Source organism: Pelophylax lessonae, assembly GCF_965119305.1.
Source record: "Pelophylax lessonae genome assembly, chromosome: 5".
In the NCBI taxonomy this organism is placed as follows: domain Eukaryota; kingdom Metazoa; phylum Chordata; class Amphibia; order Anura; family Ranidae; genus Pelophylax; species Pelophylax lessonae.
Genome location: NC_138772.1, coordinates 467,305,693 through 467,320,647, shown reverse-complemented (window position 1 = coordinate 467,320,647; position 14,955 = coordinate 467,305,693). Strand labels below are relative to the sequence as shown.

The 14,955-nt window shown below is 40.0% G+C and overlaps 1 protein-coding gene across 1 annotated transcript in view; it reads left to right on the top strand.

Moving 5' to 3' along the window:
- Positions 1-6,348: 6,348 nt before the first annotated feature.
- CNGB3 (cyclic nucleotide gated channel subunit beta 3) overlaps positions 6,349-14,955 on the top strand; it is a gene marked incomplete at its 5' end in the record, with an annotated part of 244,413 nt that continues 235,806 nt past the window's right edge. The window contains 2 exons of the mRNA XM_082259003.1: positions 6,349-6,428; positions 6,873-6,995. Coding sequence (XP_082115129.1) covers positions 6,349-6,428; positions 6,873-6,995 — 203 coding nt within the window. The remainder of the gene's footprint in view (positions 6,429-6,872; positions 6,996-14,955) is intronic.

The window sequence follows — 14,955 nt, the reverse complement described above, 5'->3', positions numbered from 1 at the left end:
ATCCTCAATTACCAGCCAGCCCTTAAAAGGGCTTTTGGGGACACATATATATATATATATATATATATATATATATATATATAAAATTACACAAATACCAGCCCTTAGAAGGGCTTTTTGGGGTGCTGTCAGGATGCTGTCCTTACAGCAGTAGTGGACCAAGAACACTGCAAGACCAGGAACACTGACTAACAACTGTCCCTAGCTTAACAGCAGCAGCAGCTCTCCCTGCTCTCACTAACACACACTGCTTCAGAATGATCTAAGATGGATGCTGCCCTTGCTTATTTATAGGAGGTGGGAGGGTGTGGGAGGGAGGTATGCTGATTGGCTGGAAATGTGCCTGCTGACTGTGAAGTTCAGGGTCAAAGTTTGCCTCAATGATGTATTATAGGGGGCGGACCGAACATCGCATATGTTCGCCCGCAGCGGCGAACGCGAACATGCTAAGTTCGCTGGGAACTGTCCGCCGGCGAACAGTTCGGTACACCTCTATTTACAATCACCTTTTATGGTCACTTATATACTGGGATTATTTCATTCTAGATTTTAAGATTTATTCATGTTGATATTTATTAAGCAAATATATGCACATAGCACTTTGATTCCATTTACGATCTATACAGTTTACTATTGCAGATTTTTACCTCTCTCTTTTATCCTGACATTATATTATCTATTTATTGTCATCTTACACCTGTTTTATCATTAGACCTCGCCATTCCCCTTACCCTTTTTCATACCTCTTATAGTCCTTGTGGCTATAATTTAGGGAGGCTGCAGTCTAGCACTTACTCATTCACGTCCGTATATTCCACAAGCGCGGAGTCTACTATTTATATTCATCTCCACACTATGCCTTTCCTTTCTTGATCAGTCTTTTTACCTCCCAGATGTTCCTCCGGTCACCCCAAAGGCCCCCACATTCGCTGTCTCTCACTGTGTCGGCTCTTCTTCTGGGACCTGGAAAGCACGCCATTCTTCCTGCATTCCGGGCCTGCCGAACGTCACGTCTGGGGGGCAGGGTGATCTTCCAACTCAAAAGGTGGACACACAAAGTTACGCAAAGGCAGTCTGAGCTGCAGGCTTTCTATCTCTTATTATACAAAAACACAGAACATGGCTGCTCATCTCCCAAATGCTTTTTCACACAGGATGACCCTCATACATCAGTAGCAAAACTTTTTTTTACAAATCACCCATACTTAGCATTACCATTCTGTCTTAATTCAGGTAAGATTGTCACATTTACCACAGACAACACAACATGCATTCAACATAACATACAAGTAACATGTCCCCAACATTAGTTAGCTACGAACAATTCGGACATACACTCATATCTCACCTTACTGCAGTAACAATCTAAGTGTCACGCTTATCATTTTCAAAATTCAAAAAGTCTGAATGCTCTTAAACTTTTACAGTCCAGAGACCAATGCTTTTTACTATTACAAATTGAAGCTTCCTGAAGATGCAACCTACCAATTGTACTATATTAGTCTCATACCCAATTTTTCAAACTAAAAACAAAATTGCAAGCCGATGTTTAGTCGTGGGCACCAAAACAAAAATGGGGTTGCATCTGATCACCTAAAGGCATCTCAAGTAAACTAGCTAAGTATCTGATACATTTTCTACGCTTTCTGAATGTTCCATGGCTTACAATACAATAACACAACATTAAACCCAGTACAAACAGTCTAGCACAATTCTGCATCATTATTTGTATCTCTTATTTACACAAATCAAACACCCCACTTTTCTGGTACCAAATGTTTTGTCACGTTTTGAGTTTGTGTTCGATATGTGCAAAGAGAGATTGCAAAAATACTTAAAAATATAACATTTATTAAAAGTAATGACAGATACAGATAATATTAGAAAATTTTACAAGAATACTTAACTAAAGATACTGTTTCGCCATGGAGTCCCCCTGCTTTTAATACAGCATGGCCAGGTAATCAGATAAGACGCTTGCATGGTTGCAAGCTTTGGATGACACTAAAGTCTTATATGATTTGACTGTGGTAATATATACCTTGAATGTTGGGAAAATACCACTCCCAGCCAACTCCCCTTGTAAGCAACAATATGACCTTCTAAGGAAGAACATTTCTAAAGGAGAGGGGGCTGACTTGTCCATACAGTCAGCTTACAAACACTTTCCAAACACATGAATCAGCTAAAAGATACCAGAGTAACCAAGATATCAGAGCTTCATTAAATATTTGTGAGGGCAACTATAATAAGGAATATGAAATATGCAATGTCCCTATCAAAAAGCTGGGGATAATTTATTTAGAAACCTAACTAGCAAGGCCTCACCAGATAAAAACTTTACAAAAGCAAGGAATATGACCAATTGGAGCATGGCTTACAAAAGTTGGACTGTAAAGTAGTATCATATTTCTGCAAAGACATTTTCCAACATGTAAAATCTGTTTGAAATTAATGGCCAGTATTTCCTTCTTCCGTGGAGAAAAGGAAAAAAAGGTCTTACAACATAAAAGCTGCAACCATCTGCCAGACAATTTGGAATGAGGATTGCTTGGATCCTGGCAGGATTGAGTCCTAACTGAATATGTGGATGTCTTATATTGGCGGTGTCTGCCCATCTATATGGCCAGTCTAAGACCTTGTTTGGGGAAATCCAAAGCTGGAGTCGGATTTTGAATAAGTAAAGAGGCAGGAGAGTAGAGATAAATAGCTATCCTTAGGTTACACAATGTTCTAAAAAAAAGAATTAACTGAGAACAGAGTACAATGATCAACCGATGAGAAAATTCAGCTGGGGCGAGTCATATATTTAAATATCGTCAAATATCTACAAGCCTGATACATATTAGAAGACCTGTACACAGTGTACGAAAATTTCTTGTAATATTTTGTAGCTTGGCTTTGACTATATAAATATTTCTAGCAACACAACTGATCATCATAATACAAATTCAGTAATGTTAGAAAAAAAAAAGAAAGAAAGGGAATTGGCATCTTCTTGTTCTATTTGCAGCTAACATTGATTATTATTGTTTCTTTCATAGCCTCTCACTTTCCCCAGTAAGCACATTTCCATATTAATGGCCAGTGCACCAGTGATTTTCTTTACTGTACCTGACACTGTTCTTGATTGCAGTTTGATTAAGCAACATTAGCTGGAATGCAGAGCTGAACGTAAGGCTTCCCACTTCCATTTCCTCCACACAATCGGGTATTTATTTCCTACTTTGGCAAGTTATAAGCCATGCAGAAGAAATTACACAGCACATATTACTCCAATGGTAATTTAACAAATGCTGAATTGTATAAGTATGAAATGTAAAAATATGCAAGCTCCTCAGATCTGGTTATTGCAGTGTAATAACTGATTTTAATACTTTCCCCTTACTAAATATCACATTATTGTATCCTTCTTATCTAGTTGTAATATCTCACCCAATATTATTGCTATAATTTTATTACAGTGGTGAGCACTAGTAGATCTCATCAAAATTTAGCTGCATACGTGTGTCTGTGCACATGTACACTCAAGCAGGGTGCCAAGTCAAGTGACTTCCAAAAAACAATCCCAATAAGATACAGGGAAACCCAACCACTTAAATTTTATATAAGCTGTAAATTGTAGATTTAAAAGTTGTTTTCAGTGTTTTGGAAACTGCAGCTTTTATTAAAATAAAAGCATGGCATTAGGCTGCATGCACACTGGCCTTAGAAAAACGCCAGTTCCCTTGGCAGATAAAAAAAAAACAGCCCATATACATGTCACATAGGCGTCTTTAGGAGTGTTTAGTGTTTTTTCTGCCAAAAAGCTCCATTTAAAAATGTAAACAAGAAAGGATATTTTCCTTCCTCTAAATGCTTAGCTTAAAATATGCCCCTAATCGTCTCAATGTGTGTGGACACATGGGATGACATTGAGAGATTTCTACAGGCAAAACACAAAACTCCTGTAGAAGCAGCGTTTTTAGGCCAGTGTGCATACTGTCATTAAGATCTATGTTCAGGCACTTCCTGTTATTAGGTGATAATTGTGTTTCAATTGTGCTCTTGCATTATCACCTCATCGCATGAGCTCCTGATAATGCTTCCTGCTAGTGGATTTTTAAGCAATGCACCCATTGCTAAAGCATGGTCCACAATCAGGAAGCAAGTCCAGAGCATCGATATACAGCCAAACCTGGAGTAGTGCATCTATATAGCTGAAATATCAATTTAAAGTGGATCGTTTATCCACTTTGACTTTTTTATTGATGTAATTATTCTAGCCCTCCTCCGTCCCTTTTACACATTTGGAAGTTTTGGGGGGAAGAGGGTAGCAAGTGCCTTTATCAGTAATTACTTGCTTCCAATTCCACATTCATTGTCTAGACAAGGATGATGTTACATCATGTCCAACGCCCACCCCCCCCCACCCCCCCATGCACGCCTGGGATGATGTCCCATATTCCAGGAGGTTTCAAGTCTGCTCCAGTTGGTGCATCTTGTGCATGTGCATGTGTGATAGGGAAGATGTTAAAGATATTTTGCTGCTGATCTAAGTTTAGGGTGGCGCCATTTTTAAATGCAAGGCAGCAGTGGTTTTCTGTCTGTGCCTCATCACAGCCGGTAAGACCCCTCGGCAGCCTCTGCATCTCCTGTACCATGCCCACAGCCCCTGCATCTCTTGTACCATGACCACAGCCTCTGCATCTCCTGTACATTGCCCGGAGCCCCTGTATCTCCTGTACCATATCTGCAGCCCCTGCATCTCCTGTACCATGCCTGCAGCCCCTGCATCTCCTGTACAATGCCCGCAGCCCCTGCATCTCCTGTACCAAGACCTCAGTCTCTGCATCTCCTGTACCATGCCCACAGCCTCTGCATCTCCTGTACCATGTCCGTAGCCTCTTTATCTCCTGTACCATGTCCGCAGCCTTTGAAATCTCCTCCTGTACCCTGTCCGCAGCCCCTGCATCTCCTGTACCAAATACGCAGCCCCTGCATCTCCTGTACCATGTCCACAGCCCCCTGGATCCTTCTGTACCATGTCCACAGCCTCTGCATCTCCTGTACTATGTCCGCAGCATCTGACATATCCTCCTTGTACTATGTCCGCAGCCTCTGACATGTCCTCCTGTACCATGTCTGCAGCCTCTGATATGTCCAACTGTACCATGTCCACAGCCTCTGACATCTCCTGTACCATGTCCACAGCCTCTGACCATCTCCTCCTGTACCATGTATGCAGTCTCTGCCTCTCCTGTACCATGTCCGCAGCCTCTGCACCTCCTGTACCATGCCCGCAGCCTCTGCATCTCCTGTACCATGCCCACAGCCTCTGACATCTACTCCTGTACCAAGCCCACAGCCCCTGCATCTCCTTTACCAAGTCTGCAGCCCCTGCATCTCCTTTACCAAGTCTGCAGCCCCTGCATCTCTTGTATCATCTCCGTAGCCTCTGCATCTCCTTTACCATGTCTGCAGCATCTGACATCTCCTCCTGTACCATGCCCGCAGCCTCTGACATGTCCTCTTGTACCATGTCTGCTGCTTCTGATGTCTCATGTACCATGTCTGCAGCCTCTGACCATCTCCTCCTGTACCATGTCTGCAGCCTCTGACCATCTTCTCCTGTACCGTGTCCACAGCCTGTGATCATCTCCTCCTGTACTGTGTCTGCAGTCTCTGACATGTCCTTCTGTACCATGTCCGCAGCCTCTGACACGTCCTCCTGTACCATGTCTGCTGCCTCTGACATGTCCTCCTGTACCATGTCCACAGCTTCTGACACATCCTCCTTTACCATGTCCATGCAGCCTCTGACATGTCCTTCTGTACCATGTCCGCAGCCTCTGACACGTCCTCCTGTATCATGTCTGCACAGTCTCTTACATGTTCTCCTGTACCATGTCCGCTGCCTCTGACATGTACTCCTGTACCCTGTCCGCAGCCTCTGACACGTCCTCCTGTACCATGTCTGCACAGCCTCTGACCACCTCCTTTACCATGTCTGCACTTTTACCACTTTTAACCAGCATTTGCACTTATAAAGCCCTATATGCTTTCATATCTATCTTATCTATATATAATACACTCTTCAAATGTGCTTTAAAATGCATGGTTTTCCCTTTTATGAACAAGAAAATAATGACATTATGCTGTTGGGCTGGTATAATAATGCTATGGGGCTGGTATGAAATTATTTCCAGGGCTGGTTTTTATTCCCAGTCCGGCCCTGCTTCTGTATGATCTTTTCATACTTTCAAACATGTTCCCCACTAGAGAAGATAACTTTAGTTACTTGGTAAAGACTTAGATCCCTTTTAAATATAGGCCCCCCCATTGACCTTACACCAATCAAGTGGTACCATGACAATCATTAAAGAGTCTCTAAAAATTGTAAACAATGGCTTAGATAAAGCAGAGCTCAGCTCTTTGAGGACCCTTGAGTGTGAGCCATATGGTCCCTGTGCTTTATTCCACTTTATTTTGTCCAAATGTTTCTGGACCATGTCAATTTCGAGCCATTGTGGATCATTTGGGGCTATGTAAATACTATCTCCATTAAGGACTTGAGCCTCCTCCTTTTCTTTTTTTTTTTATACACAGAGCTGAATAAGGTATTTATTCAATTAGCATATAGGCATACATGTTAAGAACATGTGCCAAGTGATAGTACAGGCCAAGCAGTCTTTTTTTCCAGCATGCATTGGACATTTACATTCATCGTGACAGGATCAATAGGCAGTAATGTATTTTTTGTAAAAGTATTACCAGGTTTCTGACAGGGGCTACAAGTCTACAAAGGGTTTACAATTAAGCACCAATGAGAGAAATACAGACTCTTTTGACGATTATCTTACATATTCTTTTTATTTCTATTCTATTCTAAGGGCTGTGGTGGCACCCAGGGCCAACCTTGGAGTTCTCTTCAGGGTTCCACTGGTTATAAACTGTATGAAGGGGATTCTACATGCCCAGAAGAAACTCAAATTAGGTGGCACCCATAAAAAAAGGTATATCTACATTTTTATAAATTTGTTTTTTATTGTGAGACTGACTACTTTTTGAAAATAAGAACTGATTTCCTTAGTCTTTGCATGTACCTCAATGTCAGTTCAGGATAAAAAGTGACCTCATTATGGAAAGTATCATTTCATTATTCTCTAACCTAACTGACATTTTTTTTATATGCTTGCTTCTGAACAGAAGATTCTATACAGTATACTTGAACTGCAGCATTTAACCACTTGCCGACCAGCCGCCATACTGCGGCAGATCGGCTCTGTTCCGCGTAAAAACGTACCTGTACATCGATTCGTAAGACAGCTAGTGGGGCATGCATGCACCACTGGAGGCACGTGCCCGTGCCAATTGGCCACTGGGGGAGTCAATTGCGATGTCCACTGGGCACCCGCGATCGCTCCCTGTGGAGTAAGAATGGCAGTCTGCCGGTGTAGACACGGCAGACCGTTGTTCTCTCAGTAATGAACACAGGGATCCTGTGTTCCTCCTATTTAGGAACACAGGTCTCTGTGTTCATCCAGCAAAGTCCATCCCCCACACAGTTAAAAAGCACCCACTAGGGACACATTTAACCCTATGATCGCTCCCCTGGTGTTAACTCCTTCCTTTTGTGTCAATAATACAGTAGCAGTGCATATTTTTAGCACTGATTACTGTAGTAATATCACTGTTCTCCCCAAAAGCTTTCAAAATGTCAGTTAGGTGTCCGATCTGTCCGCCTCAATGTCGCAGTCCTGCTAAAAATCGCTGATCGCCGCAATTACTAGTAAAAAAAAAAATAAATAAAAATTTCATAAATCTTTCCCCTAGTTTGTAGAAGCCATAACTTTAGCGCAAACCAATCACTATACACTTATTTGGATTTTTTTTTTTTTTACCAAAAATATGTAACAGAATACATATTGGCATAAAAATGATGTGAAAAATTAGATTAAAAAAACAAATATTGGGTGTTTTATAGCAGAAAGTAAAAAATATTGTTTTTTTTTTGTTTTTCAGAATTGGCGCCCTTTTTTGTTTATAGTGCAAAAAATAAAAATTGCACAGGTGATCCACCAAAAGAAAGTTTTATTTGTGGGAAAAAAAAGACATCAATTTTATTTGGGTACAGCATCACACGACTGCGCAATTGTCAGTTAAAGTAACGCAGTGCCGTATCGCAAAAAATGGCCTGGTCATAAAGGGGGCAAAAACCTTCCGATCCAGAAGTGGTTAATGACACCCAAAACTAATGTCATGGTATGACTTACACCAAAAGTTTGACTGGCATAGGCTAAAATCCAACAGGAAGCATTTTAATTTATGTACTAAAGTGGAAAGCTTGACAGGTAGCAGAACTCACATTTTAGCACCTGCCCATCATTATATCCTCAAGCTATATAGTGTACTGGCAGAGCTCCATGACTTCCTGCACATGCCTCCAAACATCATAAAATCAACGATTGGCGCATATTTAAAGCCCAACTCCACTTAAAACTTTATTTTGACTCAGTTGTAGAGTATGAAAGGGTTAGAATCTCATATTACTGTTATTGTGTCTCTGTTGGGGTGATTTGCCATTACTTTATGGTAGGAAGGAGGCAAACACAAAAAACATTTTTAGTACAGAGGGGAAGGGTCCGAACCCCTACCAAAGTTTTTATTGCTGTCTGTGCCTTCTTGTCCCTTGCTGTCATAGGGGAAAGAAGTGAACAAAATCTCCCCAAAGGAGTCATAGGTGCTAAAATATAACAATCTGAGAGATATTTTAATAGTTTCCAATTCTTTTCAAAACAAAAAAGTAAAACAAATGGTTGAAATCGGCCTTTTAACCCACACAGAGCGCACCCAGAGTGCATTTATTCTTTACCCAACTATGGCCATATTTGTGGATAAACCACATTGGCTTTTAGCAAGCTTCTTCTAGAGCCATATAATTAGTATGAAACAGCCTTTGCATAGTAAACCCATTCCCAAACATGTCGACAAGCACAACAAAATGTTCATGAAACGCCACTACTATTGACTGTTGCTTTATTAAAATGGGAAAAATTGACAATTAGCAGTCAGCAGGAGGTCTCACCAACTACTAAAATTCAACAGCCCTTAGGCACCTAACTCTATTAAGGATTAGCAAAATTGAGAGTTGCAACTTCTCTGAAAAATTGGGAAATTTCAGCCAAATTTCACCATTTTGTCCAAATGCATTGTAGTCATGGTAGAAAGCAAGACTATGTGTTTTTTTGTGTTTATTTTGCATTAATGGACTTAGGGTTGGGAAAGCCCCTTTTCAAATATCATGGATCTGTTATTGAGCCAAAAACAGCCCCTCACTAGTCTCATTATTTTATGTTTTTTTCATTATGTTATTCTTTATATACACATAATAGGAAAAAAACATAACACAAAGAAAAATAAATTAAATAAATTAAACTGACCCTAATACACAAAACTATTAAGAAAAAAATATTGGACCAATATTTTTCAAGAAAATCTCATCTAAGCAACTCACTGTGTAAAACGGCGTAGTTACTTTTGATAAGTTTACTCTGCTTGTCTCCACTAAATTTAACCCATTTAGAGTTCCAACAATCAACCCTTTCTTCTACAAATTGTAGCTCTTAGTAGCATCCAGTGAAAAATGGTAATATTGTATTCATGCACATCAATATGCACTAAAGAAATGTAATCAATTTATTAGATGTCTGTTTTTTCACATTTTATCTTTTTACATAATTCAAGATCGAAAAATTTACATTTTTGTGGGCAGACTTCTCCTAGCTTATCTGTCTCTGAGAGAATGGTAAATGAACAAGACCCTCTTTTAGATATTCTTGCCCTATATGTTCTAATCAGTCACAGTGATGAAAAAAGTATCAGCAAAATTACCCAAGTTACAGTCACTTGCTTGCATCACTTACCAATAAATATTAAAATGAGTTAGATAAATTATTTTAGCCATTGTTAAAGAAGCAAAAAGCCAATGGGTATCAAAAAAGCAGAAGCTTGATGCAGTGAAATACATTTACTGTCCATCGGACATTAGAAGAAAGAGTGTTTGAAATGAAAAATTAATTGGTACTTTCGTTGTGCTCCCTTTTCTCTTTCAATGTGTCTGGTGTAAAATTTGTAATTAACTTTTCAATCATTTTCTCATTTATTCTGGTACCTGGGATTGCATTTAATGTGCAGAAAATAGAGCTATATTTTCCCTAAGAGAGTTAAGGAAAAGAGATTAGAGGCTTCATCCTGTAGTGACGGATCCTCTGCACTAAGCAGCCATTTCACTCCTCACAAAGAATTTAATACAAAGAAAAAGATTCCTTTGTAATGTGACCATCTCAATAAGCGGAATTGACTTTCAGCACTTCAGAGGAATCATTGCTACGGTTCTTTCTGTTGCAATTTTCTTATTTTTCAAATGTAAAACATGATTAACTGCTTGAAAATTAAAGTGATTTCTAGTGTGTATTGCTTATAATTAACATTATCCTAAATACTTCACAATTTAATATAATAAAGGTCTTTACATAGATAAAAAAAGAAGAAGAAAAGAAACTGATAATCTACATAGCATAAATTATCAATGTGTTCTAGAGCATGGTCAGTTTGCCAACTCTTTTGTGAAGAATAATTTTAGCGATGAGTACAATGAAGTGTAGAAATTTGGGTAGGTAGTAGAGGTACACAGCTTCATATAAAATAGATTTTGTGGGTATCAACATAGCAGTGGGTTTATGGAACATAAAGCAACCAGGCATTGTTCTTACATATACAAATTTGCTCATGGGATGAGACTAGGCAGGTAATATTGGCAAAGGTAAAAACAATTTAATTATGATCCCTCTAAAACACAATCAGCAACTTTTGGCTATGTTATTTTGGTACCAGACTGATAATCTTTTGATGCCACTGCTTTAGCCACAAGATAAGGTAATAATTTTGAATGTTAAGGATACCATTAGGTGTTAGCTTGGTGTTTAGATCAAGGGTTAAGACTAAGTAAGTTTTAATGTTAGGGTACAGAGGGCTATGCTTCATGGCTCCTAACTAATAACTAGCATCCAGTTTACATTGTTAGAATTCTTTACTGATACATTTTGATAAGGAACCCCCAGAAAAACCAAGTCAGGCTAAAACCACATTTGCAAGACTTAGAAAAGTTACATAGAATGTGATTATGTTTACATGATATTTCTTTTTAAAATTAAGAACAACTTCTGCAAATAATAATGCAAATCCAATCACATCAGCTTCCTACAATCAAATCAAGTGCATGGGTTGACAAATCAAGATGCATTGTGATTAATAGATAGCATGTGCAGGACACATAGAAGCAGAATGTTGTCTGAGACAGGTGTAGCACCCTCCAAGGTAGGCGCTAGGACAGTTAGATAGCTGTTAAGTTGTGTTTTGATACACAGTAGGTAGTGTGGCTGTAGTTGTGTGTTAGGCAAAAGCATATTCTGCTAACTGTAATCAGGGGAGTTGCAATCTGCTAGTTAAGTCTACTCAGTTTGTTTAGCTGCTGCCAGTCTGGTTTATAGCTCCATCTGTATCCAGGAGACTGGAGAAGTTTCTAGATAGTAGGTGCGAAGCTATGCACATGGCAGCATGATTATTTATACAGCCCTGGCCTATCCCAGAGAGGCAGGCTCTGAAGGGGGGTTGGGAGACTGTATTTGTTCAGTGAGCACACTGAGCTCTGGGTCTTGTCCCAAAATGGAGAAGTCCAGCCTGGGGAGGGCAAGCTGCCTCCCAGGCACAAGCTGTTGAAGGAGGCCTCAGGTGAGCATCACTGGTATTACTGGAGGGCATTGCTTGGAAGGTTGGAGGCAGCATCCATCTGTTCTAGGGCATTGTATGTAAAGAAACTGCTGGATCTTGAGGATCTTGTGCTCTAGCTACTCCTCTGGTGCTTAGTATAGTCAGCTGTAGGTCTGTTTAACCACTTTACCACTAGAGCATTTTGCTGTCTTACGTCTTACGTTTTTGCGATTCGGCGCTGTGCGACTTTAACTGACAATTGCGCGGTCGTGCGACGCCGTACCCAAACGAAAGTTACGTCCTTTTTTTCCCACAAACAGAGCTTTCTTTTGGTGGTATTTGATTACCTGTGCGATTTTTACTTTTTGAGCTATAAACAAAAAAAGAGCGTTTATTTTGAAAAAATAACAATATTTTTAAAAATTTTTTATATGAAATTCCCCACAAAAAAGATGTAAAAGCCAATTTTTTTAAAAATGGCAGCGATCTGCGATCTTTTTTGCGGGACTGCGACATTGCGGCGGACAGATCGGACCCTTGACTGACATTTTTGACACTTTTGGGGGTACCAGTGACATTACTGCAGTAATCAGTGCTATATATATGCACTGTTACTGTAAAAATGACACTGGCAGGGAAGGGGTTAATTTTATTGGAGAGGGAGGGGTTAATGTATGCCTGGTGCTTACTAACGTGTGGGGGGGAGGTGACTGAGTGAGCCAGGGACAGATCGGATGTTCAGCTATGCTGAACACTCCGATCTGTCACTCCCTGTCACTTAGGAGATCCGCCCGCTCTGTTTACACAGGCGGGCAGATCTCCAAACTGGATTCCCCCGACGATCGGGGCAGAGCAGGGGCGATCACCGCCGCTCCTCCCCTGGCCCGACTCCCGCTGTGAATGAAAACAGTCTAGCAACGTAGGTCTACGTCTATAGACGATAACGAGCCACTGTGCAACGTAGGTCTACGTCTATAGACGATAACGAGCCACTGTGCCGCAGTAGCAGCACAGTGGCTAGTGGTAAAGCTGTTAAAGGGGACACCAGCTGGTGGTCCTGAGGAACTCTGTTCAGATACTATCCACTAAAAAAAGGGAAGTTGGTCTGCTTGTTCTACTACTGCCTAAAGCAGGAAGGCAGATTCAGTGCTCAGTGTATATATAGTTCCCATTTTGGAGTATCCCACAATTACCCCCATCCCTATCCAAGTTCTCCAAAAATAAAAACAACATCCCCTAGACTGGTTTCATTGGAGAAGAGTGACTTAACCTACTGTGTGCCTGGGTGAGGGGCTGAAGTTTTGGGAAGACCTGGGCAAAATTACTGCGGCTCCTGCGGGAGTAGCACGACACAGGTTTTACTTCTAGCTAAGAGCTAAAAATGTAAACTGTCTCTAAAATTCCAGACAAGTTAAAAAAAAAGGAGTGAACAAAGTAAAAGAGATTTTCACTTTACTAGTATTTTAGGACATGTTCACAGTGGCACTGTACTGGAATGCTTTGAATACAGTTCTGACCCTTGTCAGCCTTCTTCCAAATATTGTATTGAAACAAGAGCACCAAACTAAACAGCTCAGTTCACACATCAGCAGTCTTGGCAGTCCAATTGCTGTGAGTAGCATTCAGCCCAAGTCTGCCTATTATTTTCTATTACTTTACTGATGAAGTAAAGTGGTTTATCCACGGCCTAAATATTACTGCATTGGATGCTGGAAAGCAGCCCACTTACTCCTTCATTGTGGCCTTCAATGGTTTAAGAATTCATATCAAATATGACCCTAGCTGTTCTCAAGTTGATGGATGCTACATTTTCTTTCACAGTTTTGCAGCTGGATACTTTAGGGATTTTATCCCTTCCACAGTAATACAATGTTGTAAGTTTCCATTATTACTATAATATAAATTACCAAGGTTTTATAATATTTTTCTGGAATTCATTACGTAGTGATAATAATTGTAAAAAAAAATGCTTTCCCAAAATTGATTTTGCCACAAAATTACTTAATTTGCATAGAAAAAAATACTTAAATAGAAAACAAATCTTCTCGTTTTCTTTATTTGGAGAAGTTGTTTTTTGTATTTTGTCGTTTGGTGTATTTACAGTAATAAAAGCTGAACTTTAGGAAATATAAACTATACATATTATTGTAGCTCTATAATCATTAATACATACTGTAAGCCAATGTATTTCTTATATGCAAGCGGTGTAGGTACCTGAATTAGACCTGGTATCAGCCTCTTGCAGTCCCTGTACAGCTTGGTTTGGAGTGTTAGAAAAAGTACAAGAAGCCCATAAGTTTATGTACTGACAAGAATCATACTAAGCAAATCTTGCTAATTGCTATGCTGTTTCTCCTTGAATTGTTCAGCCACAGGTTGGGGGTGGAATCAAGGATGACCTGGGCCTAAAAAATGTGGGTAAAATGACGCTGGCTATTTAAACAGAAAACATCTAGTGGCAGGAAAAAGTACACCAAGGAAATCTCTGCATTTAATGTAAAAATTGCAGTTCAAGCTGTTCTTTTAATTTTATCTTTCAATTGCCTGTGTATTATTCATTTTGCTATATGTGCCCATAGTTCTGCTCAAAGATTAATTAATTCAGTGTACTATTGCTATGTTTGTTTTACTTTTTTTGCTTTTTTTGCTTTCTGTGGAAAAAAAAATATAAAATAGTAAGAGATATTTTTGGGGGAAAAAAAGACATAAAACGGCCTAAATAGCTAAAATTAACTTTTGTAACCTTTAGGAGCCATTTATATCCAATTGCACCCATAAAAAACACCTTAATTTTGCCTTTTCTGTTGACTTAGTTGCTAGGGTTGAGCGGACACCTAGATGTCCGTGTTCGACGGGTTCGGCCGAACTTTAAAAAAAAGTCCGGGTCCGTGTCCCGGACTTTTACCGAACTTTTCCCGGACACCGAACCCCATTGAAGTCAATGGGGACCCGAACTTTAAGGCACTAAAATGGCTCTAAAACACCAAAGGAAAGGGCTAGAGTGCTGCAAATGGCAGCAAAACGTAATTAAGAGCATGGCAAGTGCTCTGCAAACAAATGTGGATAGGGAAATAACTTAAAACAACAAAAAAAAACAGAAAAATAAAACAATGTTCTTCTTCATCTCTGAAGGACGAGGCCCATATGGAGTAGGAGGGAGGTTGAGGTGGTGGTGGATGTGGCGGTGACATAGGCGTGCGCACA